Raw genomic sequence first — 23,489 nt, forward strand, 5'->3', positions numbered from 1 at the left:
TGCCCAGCCCTAGATTAGAGTCCTCCTCTACATTAAGCACTAAAATGAGATGGTCTAGTACTGTAAGTGTCCGCGCTTAAGGTCATGGCAGGAAAACAAACTCTTAAAATTAATTATGGAACTCAAAAGTTGAGTAAAGAATTATACTATTCAAAGTTTTTATGTAAACAGACTTTCTATTAATGCAATACAGAGAATGACAATCACCTGTGGCCTCACAGTGGTTTTCATTAGAAACAAAACAACAAATAAATGCCTTCACTTCCATAATGAAATTTCATAATGAAATTTGGACGAGCTCAGTTCCGATTCATTTTTTTGCTAATTCTCTTTTGAATTATTAAATGGGACTTGAAAAGTGTGCAAAGTATTGTGGGTGACTGAAGGACGGAAAGGATACAGATGATGCATCCTTGAAAATAAGCTGAATGAGAGACACGAAACAAAGCCTGGCTTCCATTGATCAATCAAATTGAGACGGCTTTTGATGGAGCTTGATGACTTGGCAGCCTAGAAATGCAGCCTTACTAGGGTGCAGCCTTCCAGTTGAGAAGCACACACTGCATTGTCTTTTTCCGTTTTGTGACGACTGACAATCAGCGTTAAGGTGCAGTACTGCCACTTACTGTGTTGGAGTGTCAACCACATACATACTGGCCTTAAAATGTTTGTGATATATGTACACGTATGTGTATATATATATATATATATATATATGTATTTGTGTGTGTGTGTGTGTGTGTATATATGAAGAGTTCAGATGCAAAAGCCTCTAAGTGCCATTTGAAATTTTCTTCTAGAATGATCATTTTTATCAAGCTTGTATATTTAAGTTCAGTGATTTCACTTAAATGGCAATGATAATTACCTATTAATTGTTATTTAAGTGAAATTACTGAACTTAAATATACAAGGTTGATAAAAATCATCATTAAAGAAGAAAATTTCAAATGGCATTTAGAGGCTTTTGCATCTGAACCCTTCATATTATATATATATTACAATTTTCTGAGGAATTGTTCAGACTTGTTTGATATATACTGTGCTTGTTGTCTGTTGTAGGTCTCACGCCATTGCCTGTGTCAACCAGTTCATCATCAGCAGAACACAGGCCTTAATGCTGCACATAGATCCTTTCATTGAGGTACTACCTCCAAACCTGACATATGCTTAACCTAACTATTCCATATTATGGAATTATGATCCCAAAATTTGGATTATTGTGATTTTTATTATGTTTTTTAAATTTATGTATGTGTCTTTGTACCTCAGAACCTGTTTGCACTGGCAGGTGATGAGGAGCCAGAAGTGAGGAAGAACGTGTGCAGAGCTTTAGTCATGCTTTTGGAAGTCCGACTAGACCGTCTCCTTCCTCAAATGCACAACATCATCGAGGTTAGATCACACCTCCTGTAGCTCCTAATAAAAAACCTAATATAACTCTATTACATGAGCGCTGAAAGAGAACTTTGACCTCTGCAGGAATTAACAACTGAAGAGTTCAGATGCAAAAGCCTCTAAATGCCATTTGAAATTTTCTTCTTTAATGATGATTTTTATCAAACTTGTATATTTAAGTTCAGTAATTTCACTTAAATAACAATTAATAGGTAATTATCATTGCCATTTAAGTGAAATCACTGAACTTAAATATACTAGCTTGATAAAAATGATCATTCTAGAAGAAAATTTCAAATGGCACTTAGAGGCTTTTGCATCTGAACTCTTCATTACTGTCTGAAGCCTGGCTCACACTACAGGAGTTTTAAAATCCTAACCGATTTTGAAATCTTTGCAGATTTTCTTCCCTCAAATCTCTTAAACATGCTCACACACTACAAGATTTGAAGATCACACACAACACAATGTTAAGATTATCGTGCCAAAGGAAGCGCTTTAAGTGTTCTCAAGCAGCAGATCGGATGTGAACAAAATATCTGTCCCTCATATCAAGTCATGTTCGTGAAAAGGTTGCCGTGACCAAGGAAAGAGAATTATTATTATTTTAAAATCATCCTTTTAACATTTAAGTTCAGGCTATTTCTAATGAATGCCGTCAGCTCTGGTCAATACAAAGAAAAAATGCCACTGATCTATATTCGCGTTGCCCATGCGCCGCACTACTGCTCAGCTGAGCCTTGTAAAGTGGAGCTCAAAGTTAAAATTGAATATTTAAATAATTAACAGCTTATTTCATTACATCTATATTTGAATGAATACGCATTTTTTAACATTTGGACTGTTGGTATGAACAGTTTGACTTTCAAAGACAGCCCTTTGCCCCCATCTAGTGGCGTAACAACGTAACTGGACTAGCGACAGCTTGTCTATAACATGCAGAGACGTGCCGAGTGGTAAAAATTCAGCAGAAAGCCTTTAGTAAGGTGACAATGGCCTAAAAAGTTTTGAAATTTTGACATTGCATCTTCTGTTTACTCCACTTCGTTCCAATGCCCTTTTTAAGTTTCATTACTGAACATGTCGTCTTTATGCCCTGCTGACCACAGCGTAACACTTATTTATTTAGCAATAAATAATTAATTAAATGAAGATAATACTGCATATCGCACTTTTGAGTCACTTAAAATCACAATCTTCCTCATCCTGATAAATATCAAACATGTTTGATATGATTGGGGAAAGCCCGATTTGTGTGAGTTGATCGGGAGGTGCCAAGATTCAATCTGTGAAAACCTCACATTACCAGATAATCTGCGCCGAACCTCGGAACCGTTCGAGGTAATCAACAAGATTTTTTCTCCGATTCTCGTGAGGGGAAAATCGGGCATAAATCGGCCTAAAACTCCTGTAGTGTGAGCCAGGCATTAGATGATGATCAATAATGGTTGTATATTTTTAATGATAAATTTGCCCAGCAAATCCCAGAGAGGCAAAATGAAGTAACAGCAACCTCTTGTGGACTTTCTTTAGCTAGACTTTTGTGGACTAATTTGTTAAAAATGGAATTGATGAGTCTTATTTATGAAACGTGAGCAAAATTAACTTCTGTGTTGTTTGCATGTAAAACTATTCTTACATTACATTCAGTGGGATAGTTTTTTTTTTTGTTGTAAAAATTATTTTGAAGATTTTTTTAAACACAATTATGCTCTGTGCTCGTGTTACATAAATAAAGCTCAAAGTCTTTGTTTCTATTTCTCAGTACATGTTGCAGAGGACGCAGGATCAAGATGAAAATGTTGCTTTGGAGGCTTGTGAGTTTTGGCTAACTCTTGCTGAGCAACCTGTGTGTAAGGAGGTTCTGTGTGGACACCTGCACAAGTGAGCAGACACACACACACACATGTGTCTTTTTAATTTAAAAACATCATCTTTATCAGGATCAGTCATGTTTTTCCATGTTTTGTGACAGATTGACACCAGTTCTTGTGAATGGAATGAAATACTCTGAAATTGACATAATCCTGCTGAAGGTCAGTTTCTCTCTCTCTGGTTTTAAAGCTTCTTTTTGAGTATCAGCTGATTGTGACATGCTGCCTCAAACAGAAGTGAAACATAAAACACACATTTGTAGATCAGACTGGGGGAAATAGATTAAATAAAACACTTGTGATTTGCCATTGAGTTTATGCACACAACCAACATGTGATTTGGTTATGATGCTAAACCACGTTAAAATAACCCCACCTTGTCCTTTGGTTTACATTTGGCTGTCATATACAAATTAGTAGAACTTTATTTTCCATATCTCTGTCTTTCCATATCTCTGACTCTTAAGTTCCAAAGCATCTACTTAGCTTAAAGGGTTAGTTCACCCAAAAATGAAATGAATGACTACCGTGGCTCAACTATATGTTTATCAAGCGACGCGAATACTTTTTGTGCGAAAAAACAAACAAAAATAACGAGTTTATTCGACTATTTCTTTTCTTCCTTGTAGGCCAGAACGAGACGCATGTGCGAGAATTGCGATCTGCTTACACCAGCTTACACCACTTCAGATCGCAATTCTCGCGCATGCGTTGTGGAAATCTAAGGAAGTCTCGTTCTGGCCTACAAGGAAGAAAAGAAATAGTCGAATAAACTCGTTATTTTTGTTTGTTTTTTCGCACAAAAAGTATTCGCGTCGCTTGATAAACATATAGTTGAGCCACGGTAGTCACTTGGGATATTTAAACATTTTCTTCATTGACTTTCTGGGCCGTCAAGAGGCAGTCCCTTAGGAGCCAATGTGGTAGTTATACAGCTCTCAAATTTAATCAAAAATATCTTCATTTGTGTTCCGAAGACGAACGAAGGTCTTACGGGGTTGGTACAGCATGGGGGTGAGTAATTAATGACTTCATTTTCATTTTTGGGTGAACTAACCCTTTAATAAATGAAATGAACCATCAGAGTAAAAAAAAAAAAAAGATGTCAGAAAATAAACGAATTATAGGAACACAATTTGTGTTGTGCATTCTTGACACTGTGCCAGAAAATAGTTTGTGGAAAAAACAACAACTAGAAAACTTAATCTCTTAATAAGTAAATTATTTTCAGGGGGATGTTGAGGAGGATGAAGCGATCCCAGACAATGAGCAGGACATTCGCCCAAGGTTCCATCGCTCTCGCACCGTTGCCCAACAACACGAGGGAGGAGACTCCATTGAGGACGAGGAGGATGATGAAGATGATTTGGATGACGATGAAACCATTTCAGACTGGAACTTGAGTAAGAAGCAGCTAAGATTAGAAATGACAGACTCAGCCAAGTCCGTTTGCTTGTGTCTCCATTGTTTTTTCTGATGTGTGCAGGGAAATGTTCTGCTGCTGCATTGGATGTCTTGGCGAATGTTTTCAGAGATGATTTGCTGTTGCATATTCTTCCTCTACTGAAAGAACTACTGTTCCATCCAGAGTGGCTTATTAAAGAGTCGGGCATACTTGTACTGGGAGCCATTGCTGAAGGTATTCAAAAATTACACACAAACGCATAATATGATTCACACACAGCAAAGGATTGAAAATGTTTTTGAACGAAATCACTTATCACATTCATCAAGGTTGCATTATTTTTTTATCATAAATACAATTTTGTGAAATATTATTACAATTCAAAATAACTCTTTTTCTATTTTAATATATTTACATGTAATACATGTAATTTATTCCTGTGATGGCATCATTACTTCAGTCTTCATGATCTTTCTGAAATCATTCAGCTCAATAAACATGTCATATTATAAATGTTGAAAACAGCTGTGCTGCAAAATTCTTTTATGGAAACCGTGCATTTCCCGGATTCTTTGATTAATGGAAAGTTCAAAAGTACAGCATTTTTTTTTTTTTTTTTTTTTTTTAAATCTTTGTAAAGTTTTTTTTATGGTCACTTTTGGGCAATTTAAAGGCTCCGTGCAGAAAGAAAGTATTTATATCTTTAAATAAATCTTATTGGCTCAAACTTTTGGACTATACTATATATGTATACTTTTTGTTTAACAAATAAATACAAATTTATATCTTACCTGGGTAATACTTTATTTGAATGTGTTAGTGTTGCACAAATCACTCGTCACTTTAGTTAATTATTGTACTAATGAAAAAATATGTAATTACTAGCAACTTCAAAAAATGAATTGCACACCAAGTACATGTAGTCAATTAGAATGAATATATTAATAAAGTGTGACCTCCATCTCTCTTTTATTTCTTTTCTTTAGGCTGTATGCAGGGGATGATCGCCTACTTGCCAGAGTTGATTCCACATCTGGTACAGTGTCTCTCTGATAAGAAGGCGCTGGTTCGATCCATCACTTGCTGGACTCTGAGCCGCTATGCACACTGGGTTGTTAGCCAGCCCCCCGACACCTACCTCAAACCGCTCATGACTGAACTGCTCAAACGGATACTTGACAGCAACAAACGCGTCCAAGAGGCCGCCTGCAGGTGAGCGTGTGTCACAATATTGTATGTCTTGTTTAAAGATCACCTGAGATCTCTTTTTATCCTCTTTTAATCTCTGACTCTTACTCTTCCTCCCACAGTGCCTTTGCTACTCTTGAAGAGGAGGCTTGCACTGAGCTGGTTCCGTACCTTGCTTATATTTTGGACACGTTGGTCTTTGCTTTCAGTAAATACCAGCACAAGAACCTACTCATTCTCTATGATGCCATTGGGACTCTGGCTGACTCAGTGGGCCACCATCTCAACAAACCAGTAATTGCACAATCAAATAAACACAAACTCTTTTGTATCAGGCACATATCTTTATTTTTCAGACATATACAGTAGAGGTAGAACATTTTAATTTAAGTAAACTATTTGTAATTTAAGGATTCAATAAAATTATAATCAACATTTTTCTTGCCTTTTCTGCCAGCAACTTTTCAGTAACTGCCTGTGTATGTCTTGTCTAATAAACACATGTACGACACATAAAGTGTTGTTGTTCACATGCACTGTGCTCTATTTGCAGGAATATATTCAGATGCTGATGCCTCCATTGATACAAAAATGGAACCAGCTAAAAGATGAAGATAAAGACCTCTTTCCCTTACTGGAGGTAGTGATCTAACTTTTTATTTATATAAACTATCGTTTGGGGTTTGGGGTTGGTAAGATATTTTTTTCAAGTCTTTTATGCTCAGCAAATATTATTACAATTAAAAAAAGTATGTATTTCTTATATTGTCAAATATGATTTAATCCTGTGATGGCAAAGCTGACTTATGGACATAATTTTTTCAATGTCGCAATGTCCTTCAGAAATCACTCTGATATTTTAAGTTTCCTTGATGAATAGATTGTTAAAAAGAACAGCATTATGAAGTAAAAATCTTTTGTAACATTATAAATGTTTTACTGTCACTTTTGGTCAATTTAATTCTAAAACATGCAAAGGAAACATCAAATATTTGTATTGTTTAAAATTTTGCTTTCGTCAGTGTCAGTGTATGTCCTTTATGTCCTGGTTGTGATTCAAAACAAGATCCTTCTACATGAATTCCTCTTTTAGTGTCTCTCCTCTGTGGCCACTGCCCTTCAGAGTGGCTTCCTGCCATACTGTGAGCCTGTCTACCAACGCTGTGTCAACCTGGTCCAGAAAACACTCGCCCATGCCGTGGTGAGAGACCCCACTCATACGCCAAGCAGTCCGTAAATCTCTCTGTAATACAGTTAGCTTAAAGAAAATACTGGAGAGTGAAAAGTGATGCAAAATGAGAAACGGGCATCTGTTAAAAACATTGTATGGTGGATATCACATGATCTCTCTCTATCTGTCACACAGCTTCACCAGACGCAGCCTGAGTTTTATGAAGCTCCTGATAAAGATTTCATGATTGTGGCTCTGGATCTGCTCAGCGGATTGGCAGAGGGTCTCGGCGGGAACATTGAACAGCTTGTTGCCCGTAGCAACATTCTCACTCTGATGTACCAGTGCATGCAGGTAACTATACAGCATAACAAGGTTTTGTGGTATGTGTTTAGCCTAATACAACTAACAGTACTTCAACAATACCATTCGGTTGTTTCGGTTGCTTTGTCCAAACCCAATTTCAATTCCTCTCTCATCAGTTCCCTTTCTAACCGGAACTCGCACAGCTTTTCCATAGCGTTTTAGGACGCAGTGTCTTGTTCCCCTTCAGTTTCTGACAGTTACTGGTCTCATTGACTTCCACAGTATATTCTTTTCCTACTATGGAAGTCAATGAGACCAGAAACTGTCTGGTTACTGATAGTCTTCTAAATATCAGAAAATCAGTTGAATGGATTAAAAAATGGTAAAAGTCAACTGTTTAACTCTGAGGGTGTTGTAAAATGAGCGCATTTTCAAAAAAAAAAGTGGAGTGTCCCTTTAAGGGAAGTGTAGTTTTCGGTCTGAACCATGTGTTTGTGCCACAGTAAGTTCAACCTTGCAACTTTATGAAATTAGGATGGCTCATTTTTAGCAAAGATTTAAGTTTTAGCTTTGAAAAAAATGGTCTTTTGATTTTTGTATTTTCAAAGGATAAAATGCCAGAGGTTCGACAGAGTTCATTTGCCCTGTTGGGAGATTTGACCAAAGCCTGTTTCCAACATGTCAAACCTTGCATTGGTATGTGGTTGCACGTATTCCCTGACACTTTCTCAATTTTGTCCATCTCGGTTTACCTTCAGGAACTATTTTTATATTTATTTTGTTTGTTTGATTGTTTGTTTGTGTTAATCTCTCCTTTCTAGCTAACTTCATGCCTATCTTAGGCACAAATCTGAACCCAGAATTGATATCAGTCTGCAATAACGCAACATGGGCCATTGGAGAGATATCTATTCAAATGGGTGAGGGTTTCATCATCATCTTCAGTTATTGATTTCACTCATTTCATTATACCTTTAAGGTTACAATGCTATTTATCTCTCTGCTTAGGTTCTGAGATGCAGCCTTATGTCCCGATGGTTTTACAGCAGCTTGTGGAGATCATAAACAGACCCAACACACCCAAGACTCTGCTGGAGAATACAGGTACCATATGAGGGGTGCTAGAACAGGCTGACCCCTCACAAGAGGTTTCCGCCCTCTTTCTTTCCCAAACTCTCCTAGTCCCCGTTCCGCAGTGCTTATTAATCTCCATACAAACTCCAGGAAGTGGACCTTACAAGGTTTGATAAAGGTTTTAAGATAACTTGATGTGAATATTATCTAACTTTCTGTGTAATGAGTAAGAGCAATTGTAATGCTCATTTCTTCTACGTATATACAAAGTTAGTTCCCTCAGAATATCCTGCCTTCAGAAATGAACACAACAGACCTTGTAACAGTCCAGCCATGGTATTTACTGAAGTGGATTAATAAAACGGTGAATTCCATGTTAGCAAGTAGAGTTAATATCACTGTAATTAAGTCACAAGCATAAGTCAGTGAGATATCACAAACAATGATACATGTAAAACAGCCATGAAAGGAATATTAAGACCTGCTCTCTTTTGATTTTTAAATTTTTTTTTTACTTGAAAATTTTACCTTTAAATAGTCTTTTTTCCCCCTTTTAATTCAGAGAACACGTCTAAACTCAAACTAAATCTGTTTTGTAGTGTTTAGATGAATGTATAGCACCTGTACCTCGCAAAATATATCCCAGTTACACTCCACTCTAATTGGACTGCTCAAATTGAAGCTCTAGTCTGAGCCGTAATGGCCGCCGACATTGATGGCTTTTTTTTTAAATGAGGGTGAAGTGTAATGCTCCTAACATAGTCCCAAAGAAACAAGGGTACTTGTAGATGTGTTCCTGTTTGTCGATTTATTTCTGTTGTTTTAGTTACTTTTCTTTTTCAATGTGAATGCATATCTGCCAATAGATGTTGAATGTTGTTTAGTCAAGGATGGCTAATGTTTGATGCAGGATTGCTGATGTCTTGATTATTTATGTCACAAAGACAAAGTCCTTTTATTAACTATTAAGTCTATTAATTCACCACTGTTCAAAAGTTTGGGGTCAGTAAGATACATAAATGAATACTTTTATTTAGCAAGGATGCATTAAATTGATCAAAAGTGACAGAAAATGCTTTTACGTAATTACAAAAAAGGTAATAAAATAAATTATGTTCTTCTGAACGTTCTATACAGAGAATCCTGAAGAAAAAAAAATAGATCGCAATTCTGTTTCTGCAAAAATGCTAAGCTGGACAACCGTTTTCAACATTGATAATTCTAAGAAATTGATAAAAAAATAATGATTTTTCTTGAAGGATCATGTGGCCCTGATGACTGGAGCAATGGCTTCAGAAAATTTCAGCTTCGTCATCCCAAGAATAAAAATACATTTTGAAATATATAAAAATAATTGTATTTATACATTTTATTTGTAAAAATAAAAATGTAATATTTCACAATATTGTTTTTCGATCAAATAAATGCATCCTTGGTGAGCATAAGAGACTGAACAAACATTGAAATGATCTCACAACCCCAAACTTTTGAACAGTAGTCGATCTCTTCTTTATGGTGCAGGTTTGATATCATTAATGTTATGATATTGAGTTTATCTACTAATTAATGTAATAATGGTGGACAGTGCTTAACTGTGAATCAGCCCATCCTGCACTGAACTGCGTTCTCTAATGAGCCAATCATCTGCTTTCTGCATGTCTCATTGGACTGTTCATAAATGCCTGTCTTTAATGAGAATGTTGCATAGTTTTGTGTCTCTTAAACTTAGGTCTCCCTCCTCTGTGCCTCTTAAGATCCTGGTGGAATCTAGTCCTCTCCATGTAGTTCGCTTGGCGTAATATGCATTACTAAAAGAGACAGAAAGAAAGACAAGACTTTTCTGTTCTACTGAAGAAATTTTTGTGAGTTTAAGGGAGAAAATCTTAAAAAACAAGATTTCTGTAGTCTTTCTTCATCTCTAAAACGGGGATTTGGGGGGGTTAAAAAAAAAGAACATGCGATCATGATGGTGATGTAGAGAGTGAGACGTTACGTACATTTGGTGGACAGTGAAAGTTTCTCTGAGCTGGAAAAGAAGCTGTGTTTTTAAGACTCCTCCCTTAAACGAAATCTATGTTTTTTAGTGTCATATTTTTACATTTGACCCTGTAGTCTGGGGCTGTGAAGAGCACTAGTGAAATCTTGTGTTTATTCTCATACACAGATTCTGTTGAGTTCTGTTTCTGAGTTGTCTGTTTGTTTGTTTGTTTGTTTGTTTCTTTTTGTTTTCTCCTCCCCCCTCATTCGCTCATGTCTTGGTTGGCGTTTGGTGCTGTATAACCGTGATTGCGTTACCTTAGCAATAACAATTGGTCGTCTTGGTTACGTTTGTCCTCAAGAGGTGGCACCCATGCTACAGCAGTTTATAAGACCCTGGTGTGTATTATTCAATCTTTTATTTCATTCATTTCCTCTTTATGTCTATCTTCTGGCTCCCCTCTCTCTCTCTCTCTCTCTCTCTCTCTCTCTCTCTCTCTCTCACTTGCTCAGTTTCTCTCCAAACCTTGTCCCAGTGTTCTTGAAAAGGCTCCTGTTTTTCTTCATGCCTTGCGCTAGTATAGAAACACCCAGAGTTGTATATACAAAGCATACAATTTCGCTAAGGTAATATTTATATCTTCCTGCCATGCAAGAAGACACAGTAAAGAGGCCTTTTCAAGACATTTAAGAGAAGGCATCCCTCACTTTCTCTCTACCTTTCTCTCTGTTCTGTATGATTCAGTCTAAATCATTGGCAACCATGTGACTAACCCTGTCCCTCTAGGTCTTGTTGTTTAATTTGCCTCAGTAGCACCTTCATGTATTCTCAATTGATTTATTTCAGTTTTCACTTCTGTTTTCGTCTTTTATTGTTGCTATCTAACAACTAATTGAGTGCATGGGGTAATAGCAAATGCTTGCTGGTTTCAGGAAACAAAAGCGCTAATTTTCTACGGATAAAAAGAAGATAAATGGAAAAGCTTCTTTAAAAAAAGTATTTTTCCTCCCCATTAGATGTGGAGTCTTTTAGCGGCATGATTCTGCCCCAAAATGTGCACTAGTTTAACTCTATAAACTAGCAGCTGACAGAATACATGGTGCTATATAGACATTGTATTTGTTGTAAGCGTTGTACTTGTTTTTTTTATAAAGAAGTAGGTTGTTTTACCGCAAAAGCAGCTGAAGATCTTATAAACATTAACATCATTTCTAAAGAAGGTAGATGTTTAAGAACCAATGATATTGATGCTAAAAAAATAAGATTTTAATTTTCTGTAAAAATTATTGTGGGATTGTCAGGAAATATCGCAACAAGCTGAATTCTTACTTTTCGGTTTCAACAAGAGAATGTTTTCATTACAAAGAAGATAAAAATGTTGGTTTCTCGATTGACCAATCTCTGTGATCTAAAACGTTTGCCCGTCCCAAGGTGCTCTGAGGTGATAGTCATGATATTGTGTTGATTGTGTTAGTCCACAAGCAAACTAACCGCACAGGCTTGTTATTTGAAAACTGGTTCTTCCCTTCACTAGGTGCACCTCTCTTCGCAATATAAGAGACAATGAAGAAAAAGACTCTGCGTTCAGAGGAATCTGCACCATGATCACGGTCAACCCTGGTGGTGTGGTGCAGGTACGACACCATATTTTCAGTGATGTCTCTCTGAGTGCTCTGACAATCGAAAATGATCCTCTTTGTTTTGTTTACCATCCCTCTTCAGGACTTTATATTTTTCTGTGATGCTGTAGCATCCTGGATGAACCCAAAAGACGATCTTCGAGAAATGTTCTATAAGGTAGAGCGCTGTGTAAATATTTCATGAGTGTGTGAGTTGGGAAAACCTTCAAGGTGATTGTGGACACATACTTCATACTTAAGTGCGTGTTCCCTGTTAGATCTTGCATGGGTTTAAGAACCAGGTTGGAGACGAGAATTGGAGACGCTTTTCAGACCAGTTTCCCCTTCCACTCAAAGAGAGACTTGCAGCCTTCTACGGGGTGTAGATGTTACCTGATTGAAGAGGTAATTTTCCATTAGATTTTCTAAGTTAGCCTCTCTGTTAGAGGAGTGTGTCAAAGCTTCTTTATAAGGCTATACAGCATTGACTTCATCGCAGTTGTTTTTAAATGTTTACTATATAAAAGCAAATGTCATATAAATAGACCTGCATGCACAGTTAAATATATATTCTTCAGAAATCATTCTAATATGGAGATTTGCTGCTCAATATACATTTTTATTATTATTATCAATCTAGAAATCATTTTGTGACATTATAGGTCATTACTGGGACTTTCGATTAATTAAATGCATCCTTGCTGAATAAAAATGAAAAAAGAAATCCTACTGACCCCAAACCTTTGAACGATAAGAGTATACAGTATGTTGTGCAGATTTTTAGCTGAATTGTAAAGTTTTGAATTTTAATGATTTATGTTAATTATTATATTCTGCACACTCTACCCCATGCATATTCATTATTAAATATTTTTTGAAACTTTTTTTGAGCTACCTTATTGAAAGTAGGGCTGTGAAACGATTAATCGCATCCAAATTAAAAAGTTTGTGTTTATATATACAGTATGCGTGTACTGTGTATAGTTATTTTGTATATAGAAATACACACACATGCATGTATATATTTAAGAAATATTTGCATTTATATACTGTATATATGAAGAGTTCAGATGCAAAAGCCTCTAAATGCCATTTGAAATTTTCTTCTTTAATGATGATTTTTATCAAACTTGTATATTTAAGTTCAGTAATTTCACTTAAATAACAATTAATAGGTAATTATCATTGCCATTTTAGTGAAATTACTAAACTTAAATATACAAGTTTGATAAAAATCATCATTAAAGAAGAAAATTTCAAATGGCATTTAGAGGCTTTTGCATCTGAACTCTTCATATATATATATATATATTATATATGAATAATTGATATAGTACATGCATGTGTGTGTATTTATATATACAAACTTTTTATTTTGGATGCGATTAATCATTTCACAGCCCTACTTTCAATAAGGTAGCTCAAATTTGATCACATTTAAGTCCATTCTACAGACTTTCTCCCAATGAACAGTAGACGTTTCATTGCCAAACAACCTTAAATGCTCTTTATTTTAAAGTGTTACTGATATCTACTTACTAACGTGTACATGTAACATGAATCTAATTCGATCTCTTTCTCTCTTGTTCTTCAGCTTATCCACTTTTGGTCAGGATGGGAACCTCTGATACCCAGGGCATATGTTGCCCTTTACCTGGGGGGAAGGGTGGTCTAGCAGGGGAGGGAGTCAACCGGCAGACTGGACCCCTGTAGATGGGGTGGGAGGGAAGTGTTAGCTAAGGCACTAGTCGACGACACCTCGCCAAGCCAAACCAAAATAGGGAGGAAAGCTTTTTCATCATGTCATAACAATCAACCATGAGGGTGAAAACAAAATACGTTGTTAGCATTCATTCACCAGGGCACTTAATGTAACGGGGCATCCAGGGGTTAAAAAAAAAAAAACAATGACATGAAAATATGTGTAAACTCGGTATTGTTGCACTCCTGACGTGGGAAAGTGCCTGAAGACAAGCTCTGAAAGCTTAAAAACAGGTTTTGTTTATTTTCTGGACTGTATCATTTAGAGGGGTGGGTGTGATGTAAATCTCGACTGGACGCTAAGCATAAGTTCCTTTGCATGGGGTGATGTAGGGTATAGCTCGACTGCATGAAAGCGTGCAGACCATATTTTGTGGGCCAGCTATGCACAGCAGTAGACCGTAAACATTCGTACCAAACGTACCATATTTTAGACGCTTCGTCTGAAAGGTAACAACATAAGTCCTCTCATATCATTGATAGTGAAAAGGTTTTCATCTTTAAACATTATTAGACTGGCAGTGATGCGAAGATAAAGGAATAAAATAGGAATGACTGCATCATTTTATTTATTATTTATTAAAATGTTTCTTGGTAAATTACGTTAGCATGTGCAAAGTAAGAGAGAAGACTCCATATTACCACAGTGAAGATGTTTGAACAGCCCAAACTGATTTATTGCTCTGTACGAGGCTTTAATATCCCAGTCTCACTTTCCAGTGTGGCTTGACATGGATCCAAACTATTGAACCCTAAACACACATTTTGTTTATTTGAGACATCCCCAATCTCTTTTTACTTAGTTTGCTCAGAGCATGATTTTGAAGATGCTTGTAATATCTGTTTCGACTGATCAGGTTTATCTGGATGTTTATTTGTTTGATTTGTGCATGTTGGTGGCCCAATGAGATATCCCCCCCCCCCCCCCCCCCACCCCACAAACTAGTTTTAATAATGTGATTTTTCCACACATACGCAATAGGTGACGTGTTTTCCATCGATATATTGCTTTTGTGACTTTTATTTAGTTCCATTACCTCGTGCATGAAGTTTAAAAAACGTCCCGCGTTGTGTTGTGTGTAATCCTGGACAGTACAGTGCTTGTGGAGGCAGTATTTGTGCATTTGTGTCCCTCATGTGAATAGTAGCCTTAAAATGTCTGAATGTATCCCAGAGTGTGAGGTTTTCGGTATTAAGAAAGTTGTGCTGCCACTTTAGAATCAGACAGACACGACTGATGTTCATACGTGAAATGGTTCTTTCAGGTATAAGTTAAGATCTGGATTAAAACTGAAGCAGCTGAGAGGTCCGAGTTTTAAGGATGTACTGTACGCAGAGAAATGTTTTATAATTTTAGATCTGAACACCATGGGATACTGTCAGGTGTTTCTGGGTCTGTGTTGTGCTGGTGTATTTATGCAACGTGTTTTTATTTTCTTCAGTTTTGTCTGTCACATTCCAGCTGTTTTACATTTGTAACCGATTAGAGAGGTCGGAGATTCTTCTGACAAAAAATATGAAAAGAACAAACAAGAAACAAGATGTAGGCAGATATTATGAATGTTAAGTGTGTCGTCTTACACTTATTAATGCTGCTATGTGCTGTAATTTTCTACTTGAATATTTTATGTTGTAGAGACCTCAGGAGGTATGTTTACTTTTATTTATTTATTTTTTTTAATGTATGCCTTTCTCTGCTGTTCAGTCTCCCATGTTTCATAATAATAATAAGAGCGATTCACTCTAATCCATTCTGCTGCTGGTGAATGAATATCTTTTCTAACTGGCATATTTTGTCACTATGTCTCCTTGTAAAAGAATGTAAACTTTTTCCTTTTTTTATTAGAGGAGATAAAAATCAGTTAGTTTACACTCATATAGCTTCATGTGGGGATAATTTTGAAGAAACTGGCCCTTATGTATGTGAACACTTGTTATTTATGAAATATAAATGCAGTATATACTGTAACGCCTTGGAAGTTAAACTTAAGTTTTCAGGGGGGTGGGGGTATAAATACGGCCATGAGAGATTGCACAGTAATGAATCTAATTGTTTTACTTTATTTTTTTTTCTCTCTTGTTTTCTTTTTGTGTACAAAAATACAAAATGTAATGATCTAAATGTTGTGTCCCCACCGTAGTCTGCACCAACTGCTGTATAGTTATATGTGTGGAAATTAAGAAAATGTAATAATGAAGGAAACCTTTGCTCAAATGCTCCCTTTTTCTGGTCTGAGAGCAATTTTATTTATAGTGATTTTTGACTTTTATTTTATAATCTGATTTTCAAGAAAGATTAAAATATAGAAAGTAATCATTTTTAGGGGCCACCAAATATTTTGGATCATGCAAAGAATATATATTGTACTGTAGAAATTTTGTAATGATATTTGTATGACATTGTTATGGACGTGAGTTTGTTCCACTGCTTGGATCTGTACATTGATAAGAATAAACCCTTTTCAAAAATCACTGAGTATATATGTTATTTGTCCAATGAATTTCAGAGGGATGAAATATAAAAGTATATTGACTGTTTTAGAAATGCAAGCACTGATTCAAATATCTTTTTGTGTATGTTCTGCCCTTTTTGGGGGGGAATTATCTGTAATAGCAATAGATATTCTTGCTAAACCATTAATATAAATATCCTAAATTAAGGCATTTGATTGATACATCAGTAACTCATTACAACTGTGACCTTTCAGTGACATCTCTAATAACATTACCACAACTCTTAGTATAATCCCATATGATTATTATACCAGTTAAGAGTGTCTACAAGAATTTTGAGTTTTTCAGTGGGACGTTTTACACAAAATCACATGATTGCATCAAGGGAATGCAATTCTTGAAACGGCCACCAGTGTCGCTGTTTCTTTATAACAATTATCTCAATGAAATACTGAACAAGTGGAGGAGTGGAAAGGGGTGAAACGCAAGTGAGGAGGAGGAGTCGTGTTCAGATCAGGGAGGAAAACCCAGCAGAAGAGCAGGAAAAAAGAGGAAAAAACACCAGACACAACAACATCGGGGGGAGGACGGTGGATTAATTGAGCCAACTGAGGCAATTCAAATTAAGAAAAGCGCCGCTGTGAAGAAGGGAGGACAGCAAGATGATAACGCCCTATTTCCTGGAAAATTTCTGGGTAGGTTGTTTATGTTGTGCTCTTATTTGGCTTTGCGGTTTAAAGACAACTCTTCACATATATTCGCCTGTCATTCTTTACATTGGTATGATATTCTTGATTTGTGGGGCTGTTCTTCGTGTTTTGTTTCACACCGGCCATTGTTGGGATAATACCGGTAAACCATGTTCGAGGCAAGCACGAGAGCATACTGGCCTATTGCCCCCTCACTTTTCTCGGAGAATCCCGTCCAGCTAGACCGGGGATTGGGCCTCATTACAGCCATCTGACAGACAGCCCACTACGTCCCACCTCCGTTTATTCTGATTGGCTGTCGGCAACATCTTGGAATGTTAATGATCCTATTCTGGAACACCATTGAATGTTACGGCTGTCAATCACAATGCTGTCCTGCTCTAGTTCTTCCGTAATGAAGTTAGACTGGAGGCCAGAATGTTTAATAAAGTTTTGTGTAGAGTTATATAATTCTTTCATATGTGAAACATTTGATGATTAGCCCCCGTCCCTATTCATGTGTATCGCTTTACTATCAAGTTTGACCTTTTCAAAATATACCTCCTTATCAGACTTGCTTCTTAAAGGGACACATTAGATACAAACTATGTTCTAATTTACTCAACCCAAACATGCATGAGTTAAATACAACGTGAAATGAAATGTTAGGGAGAGGGTTAAAGTAACGTTAATAGTAACCAAAAAATGAACATTCTGTCATCTTTAACCCACTCTCATGTCATTCCAAACCTATTATAACAGTTATGGCTTTCTTTCTGCTGTGGAACTAAAATAAGGTATAACGTTTTTAGCCATAAAAAGTGGAAGCAAATTTTCACCAAAATGGTTTGGTTGCCAATTTTTTTTTTTTTTTTTTAAATATCTACTTGTGTGTTCTACATAAGGTTTGGAATGACATAAGAGTGAGTAAATGACACAATGTTAATTTTTGGTTGATTTGTAGCTTTAACAATCTGCCTAACATCTAAGTTAGTCATACAGGTTTTGGAACAACATGAGGGTGAGTAAAAGGACGGAATTTTCATTTTTGGGTTGACTTTCCATTGTTGTGACTGACAGCCTTAGTATTCACTTTCTATTAATAAACATTGAACATTTCCTTTAACATGCCACAGACGATTATTTTTTTTAATTGTTGCAATTTTTAGTTCATTATCACTTTCAGTAGAATGAAGGTGTGTGCGTTCAGGTGTGATCATGCACAATCTGTCTATCATCTCTTACATTCCACAGACATCACAAATCTAGTCACTGTTTCCCCATTGTACAATAAAAGTAATGGAGCGTTTTTGTTGTAAGTAAAGTTAATTCATTACCTAAGTGACAGAATAAAGCCTAATGCAGTATGTGAGCATACCAGAAGAATCATCTGTTGTCAAGTGCCGTATATGATCATGGTTTAACCATTAAACATCATCTGACTGCCACAATTGTTGAGCCGATTTAGGATGAGAAAGTGTGCAGTTGGAAGCCATGACTGTCAAATTGGGAGATGGGGGACATGAAGAGAGATGAGGGATTGCAGATCTGTGGAGTCTTGTTCTCAATCAGGCCTTTGTGTCGATGCCTCAGTGAAACAGGGACGCCTATGATCAGCTGTGTGCTTGTAATGCAGGGCACAGACATACACACATATACCACACACAGAGAGAGACACACTCCTTCACTGAAGCTGTCAAGCTCAAAACTTTAATGCAGGGAAGGGGAAGACTGTCAAAATAGTCTTGATATTTATCTGCCATGACATAATCATCTTTTGAAATGAATCTTGCCCTCCAGCGTCTGCCGCCCACAGTTGTGACAACTTACCCTAAACCACCCACAATAAAGTGGTGTGTGAAGGAAACCTCTTAGTCTCGTTTCCTACAGATAAATACATGTAACCACAGTAGATTTCCACTCATGCTGAAGAGCACCGTGTGATTTTTCTAGTGAGCTTTTGACCTTTGCTGATATACATTCTCCTCTGTTGGTTTGGTCGGTGGTTGTTCAGACTTGTTACAGAATACACCTGCTTACGGAAATGTGTCCGGTTGAGTCATACTGCAGACATTACCTTTTAGTTTCTATGTCTCTTTCTAGGTCTTCATGAGAACTCATTGTTTTCTTTTTTTATGTAGGGTTATGTTAGTCATTTATAGAGTCTAAAATGCCCAAACTAGTTATTGATAACATTTTCCGATTACATTTACAGTAATTCATTTAGCTTTTATCCAAAATTACAAATGTGGAATGTCAAAAGCAATTTGTCACACTCAACAGTATTGATTATATACAATGCTGTGTTTAGTAAAAACTAGATAGTGAAATGCAGAAAAGAACTGAAAGAGATTTTTTTTTAAATAAATAGGAGTAATTAAGGTATGTATTTTGTTTGCCTTAATTCTGGAAAGAACAGATACATGCTCTTTGGATATTGTTTCATGTTTAAGGCCAACATCAGACACGATATCTAATGAATGCACATTGTTTTATTTAATTTAACAAACACTGTGATAACCATGAATAATAATAAAAATAAGTCTAGGGATAATCAGGGAAACTAAAAAATAACAAATTTAATAACCACAACAATTTTTAAGCTACATGATATAAGAAATCCATAAGAAACAAATGAGAAAGAAGCCAGTAAGATGTATAACATCCTGGTCAAGACAAGAGAAACTATCCATTTGGGACTGCCTATTCCACTTATTTACTCTAATCAGCTAATTATCAATTAACATGGGGAGCGAATCATAAATTCCCATGCTCTGCCCCAAGTAAGGGGAATTCTCTGGGTCGTAACAATATTCCAATTCCTGTATTCATGTGATCAGCATAATCAGAATAAAGAAAGGCATGCATTTTTCTTGCTATTCTTACAAGGAAATTTTCGAGATGCTTGTCATCGTTGGTGATTATTGGAGCTGCTTGCCTCGTGCCATATTTAATGATGCAGTTCATGATCATGTCCTTCAACAATAACAGAGGAGCATGATGAATTGCTAATGTAGGTTGTGACATTTAATTTTAAATTTATGTAATATGCTAAAGATATGTTTTTTCATTAGCTTGACTTTTCAGCACTCTAAAACTACTCAGAATTGCCCTTGATATGCAACGAAGTTATAAACTAATGTTTTGCTACTGTGGGTGTTAAAAGAGAAATAGTAAAGTGTTGCCTAGTAAAAGTTTTTATCACTGCTCTTGACTGAATAACTTTTGTAACTTTAAATGTAAGGATTAATCTGTATTGCAGTAATTTGTGTATTTGTTCTCATTTAATTTCTGACTGTTTACTTGTTTTTTTTGTAAGTTCATTCAAAGCTTGAAATCAGGCGTGTGGTTTGTGTAAGAAGGTATTGTGTAACACAATTGCCATTTTGTAAAAACAAAAATGTGTTGCTTGAGCAAATATCTATAGGTGAGATAACTCATATTTTTGAAAAAATGTCTAATTTAACAATAACCATAGCACACCTGCTGGTAATAGGTGCGTAAGAGAGAGAAGACAAAAAGTATCAAAAAAATAATTATTATTATAATTATTAATTAATAATTATTAGTGTTTCTGTCTCATGACCTTCATCAGGAATATATAACATACAGGTCAAGCTCAATCACTTTTGAAGTTATATCATGACCAATCACTGCGAAGATCCATCATGAAAAATGTCTAAAAACATCGATTAAATTCAACATTTTAATATACTCTTTTTAAGGTCTCTAAATGTCACATCTTTGTGTTTTAATGCATTTGAGTGTGTTACATTTCCATTGATCCAGAATGCTGTCTGTAGGGCAGATGTCCCGAATGTGAAGGACTCAAAGATATGGCGCAAGGGATTCAGCTGAACTTTGACACGATCTATGTCTAGATGATTTGCTCTGCTCGTTGTTGATTTATCATATTCCAGTATTTGCTCTCAGATTTCGGAAATTTCCCTGACTCAAATTTTTTTATTTTGTTAATATTTTTTTTCTGTAGAAAGACAAAAAAATAGTGATGAAAGCCATAATTTAAGATGGCATGGATGAATATTTACTTAGTAATCCACTATTTTGTAGAGGGGGGTCAAAATGACAATTTTCACCTGATATTTGGAGCCAAATTGCAGGGGGGTAAAGAAGACTTTTGAAAGATGGCTGCATCATTATTTTCTTTTTCCTTATAGATTGGTTGGTATTTTAGTAAAATCGGTTTACTTTAGCAAACTGTGTTCAACTCTGACCATTTGAAAATGGAAAACGAAAGCACTTCTTGTGTTTTTTGCCTCAGGTTTGCATGCCTGTAACTCAAGAAGCATTATATCTTAATATCCTTTTAGATTCTGGTTCTTAATAAACTTTTCTTTATGTTCATTTTAAAGGCCCTCGATGGTTCAGTGCCAGAGAAATGGAGATCCTAAGGCGACTCCATGAGTATATTGGTCTATTGTACACAATTTGCTGTTGTCAAAAACCGAATGTGAGTCACTTTGCTTGAAGCTGATCTTTTTTTTTTTCTTTTAAAGATGAATATCTGAAGAACAAATAATGTTGAAACTAAAAAATGTTTCTAATTTTTTTCTTTCAAAACAATTGCATAGAACATACTTGTCGGAGTGCCAAAAATATTATTTTTCCAAAGTCTGTATGCCTGTAACTCAAGAAGTATTCAATATACCTTAGTATTGTTCTAGATTCTCATACTTGATAAACTTTCCTGTTGAAATCTTCATTTTCAAGGCCCTATAGATAGATATGGGGGTCTCAAAGCATCTCCATGTTCAAATTGTTGAATTTGACCAATTTTTCAGTAATCAAAAACTAAATTTACTTTGCACACAGCTGATACTTATTGTAAGATGAATGTCTGAAGAATAAATAATATTTAAACTAGAAATGTATCTAGTTTTCCCCTATCAAAAGAGCTGTAGTGTATACACAACATAACTTTGAGAACCAGAAATTCACTGAAAATGGAGCAGCCTAAAATATTCACTGTGCTATTAATTTAAAGATATATTTTATTAAAGATAAAATATGATAGAGCAATAATATGAACAATGAAAGTAACAGAAGCTCTTACAATAATTTAAACAAACATATTTTGACATGAAAATAACTGCAGGAATAGTCTATTTGCTAAGCCAACCAATTTGATTAAAAATGAAAAATGCAATGAAATACAGGTAAAAACGCAGAGTGTGTGTTCTTGAAGGAAAGGTGTTTGTAATCTCTATACTGGGAACCTTAACCAGTTTATGAAACCAGCTGCCTCAATCAATCCAAACTCACACATGTCTTGTCTTGTGTTTTGGCTTTAAAATATGAATTCTCTTTGGTTTGTCTCGAGCCAGACTGTGGTTTAAAGTTAATACCGTCACAGAAACACAAACAAAGGCACAACACTCCACATTAGAGTCAGCGAGCATTTCCAATGCTCAATTTAGCAACTTCCACCTACATGTTTTGTTCCTCATCCACTGTATGTCTGGTGTTTATCGAACTTCTCTGAACTTGTGATTGGTTGTCTATTGCTAATCATTTTGCTGTAACATTCGACACATATTTTTACTGTTTACATTTCACATCACAAGTGTAAAACGTTGCTTAACCCAAGGTTAAAACTAGTCTTTACTCGTTGTTTAAAAAGAGTTTAACCCAAATCAAGTGTAGTCATCATGTACAATATAAAACGTCAATTGAAAAGCATACAACTGAACAAAACAAAGGGACAGTAAACTTTTGTGTGATGACAATTTATGACTGGACTTATGTTTAAAGATTAGGCACTAAAAAAGTCATATAAGCTGTCTGGACCAATCACAGAACAAACTGGCATGCAAGGAGCAGACGCCCAAAGTATTTTCCTGAGTTTGTTGTTATTTTCCTATTGTATTTTTCAATATCACTGCATTCCTCGCCTCAGTCACTTCTCTAGCGCTTGGCTTTCCTGTCGCTGTTCTTTCAACACACAATTGAACAATCTCACAGGAAACACACACTGTATGATATTTGCTGTGTCCACAAAAGCTGATGTGGAAGTTACACACAGTATAAACCTGAGATGAGAGCTGTTTATTCTGTTTATTAATCATGTTGATGTGTTTTTGCTAGAGATGCACCGATATGGCAATTTTGGCCGATACCGATAACCGATAATTCTTTATATTTAAAAGCCGATAACTGATATTTTGGCCGATAAATCTAAATCCAAATTTTTAGACAATTTTTGATTTTCCTCATTAAAAGCCAAGAACACAATGATGATGTTATTTTAATGTTGTGTAGCCGATATGACAGACTTGCGCTGCACATTTTGCACTTTAACTGGATTTTCCTTTTTTAAAGTGATTTCAATCGTATTTCAAGCAATTTAAAAGCATCATGTTGAACAGTGCACATCTAAAGTGCCTCAGCTCAAAGAAAATAATACATTATTTATCGGCTTTCAGATATCGGCTAAATGTTCTTGTTGGGCCGATAACGATAACATTAAAAATGATCATATATTGGCCAATACCGATAATGTGGCCGATATATATATATTGTGCATCCCTAGTTTTTGCATAGTTGGTGATTAT

At 35.9% G+C, this 23,489-nt stretch overlaps 2 protein-coding genes across 13 annotated transcripts in view; both read left to right on the plus strand.

The window, feature by feature from the left end:
• The window catches only part of tnpo1 (transportin 1), a 31,607-nt gene extending 15,361 nt beyond the window's left edge, over nt 1–16,246 (plus strand). Inside the window, exons 6-24 of one of the 2 annotated variants that reach the window (XM_039650162.2) lie at nt 1,063–1,144; nt 1,273–1,395; nt 3,164–3,282; nt 3,374–3,434; nt 4,504–4,675; nt 4,759–4,911; nt 5,664–5,889; nt 5,988–6,159; nt 6,419–6,505; nt 6,959–7,066; nt 7,232–7,390; nt 7,951–8,038; nt 8,164–8,262; nt 8,351–8,446; nt 10,717–10,792; nt 11,929–12,028; nt 12,117–12,191; nt 12,292–12,418; nt 13,608–16,246. In XM_039650162.2, the coding sequence (XP_039506096.1) occupies nt 1,063–1,144; nt 1,273–1,395; nt 3,164–3,282; nt 3,374–3,434; nt 4,504–4,675; nt 4,759–4,911; nt 5,664–5,889; nt 5,988–6,159; nt 6,419–6,505; nt 6,959–7,066; nt 7,232–7,390; nt 7,951–8,038; nt 8,164–8,262; nt 8,351–8,446; nt 10,717–10,792; nt 11,929–12,028; nt 12,117–12,191; nt 12,292–12,399 (2,104 nt within the window). In that variant the 3' untranslated portion in view covers nt 12,400–12,418; nt 13,608–16,246. The remainder of the gene's footprint in view (nt 1–1,062; nt 1,145–1,272; nt 1,396–3,163; nt 3,283–3,373; nt 3,435–4,503; nt 4,676–4,758; nt 4,912–5,663; nt 5,890–5,987; nt 6,160–6,418; nt 6,506–6,958; nt 7,067–7,231; nt 7,391–7,950; nt 8,039–8,163; nt 8,263–8,350; nt 8,447–10,716; nt 10,793–11,928; nt 12,029–12,116; nt 12,192–12,291; nt 12,419–13,607) is intronic. The other variant, XR_016168334.1, reaches the window with a different exon arrangement.
• Nucleotides 16,247–16,696: 450 nt separating this feature from the next.
• Nucleotides 16,697–23,489, plus strand: part of fcho2 (FCH and mu domain containing endocytic adaptor 2) — a 42,019-nt gene continuing 35,226 nt past the window's right edge. For all 11 annotated transcript variants that reach the window (XM_039649905.2, XM_039649909.2, XM_039649910.2 and 8 more), the window contains exon 1: nt 16,697–16,923. In XM_039649905.2, coding sequence (XP_039505839.2) covers nt 16,891–16,923 — 33 coding nt within the window. In that variant the 5' untranslated portion in view covers nt 16,697–16,890. The remainder of the gene's footprint in view (nt 16,924–23,489) is intronic.

Source organism: Pimephales promelas, chromosome 4 (assembly GCF_988280905.1).
Source record: "Pimephales promelas chromosome 4, fPimPro1.hap1.1, whole genome shotgun sequence".
Lineage (NCBI taxonomy): Eukaryota > Metazoa > Chordata > Actinopteri > Cypriniformes > Leuciscidae > Pimephales > Pimephales promelas.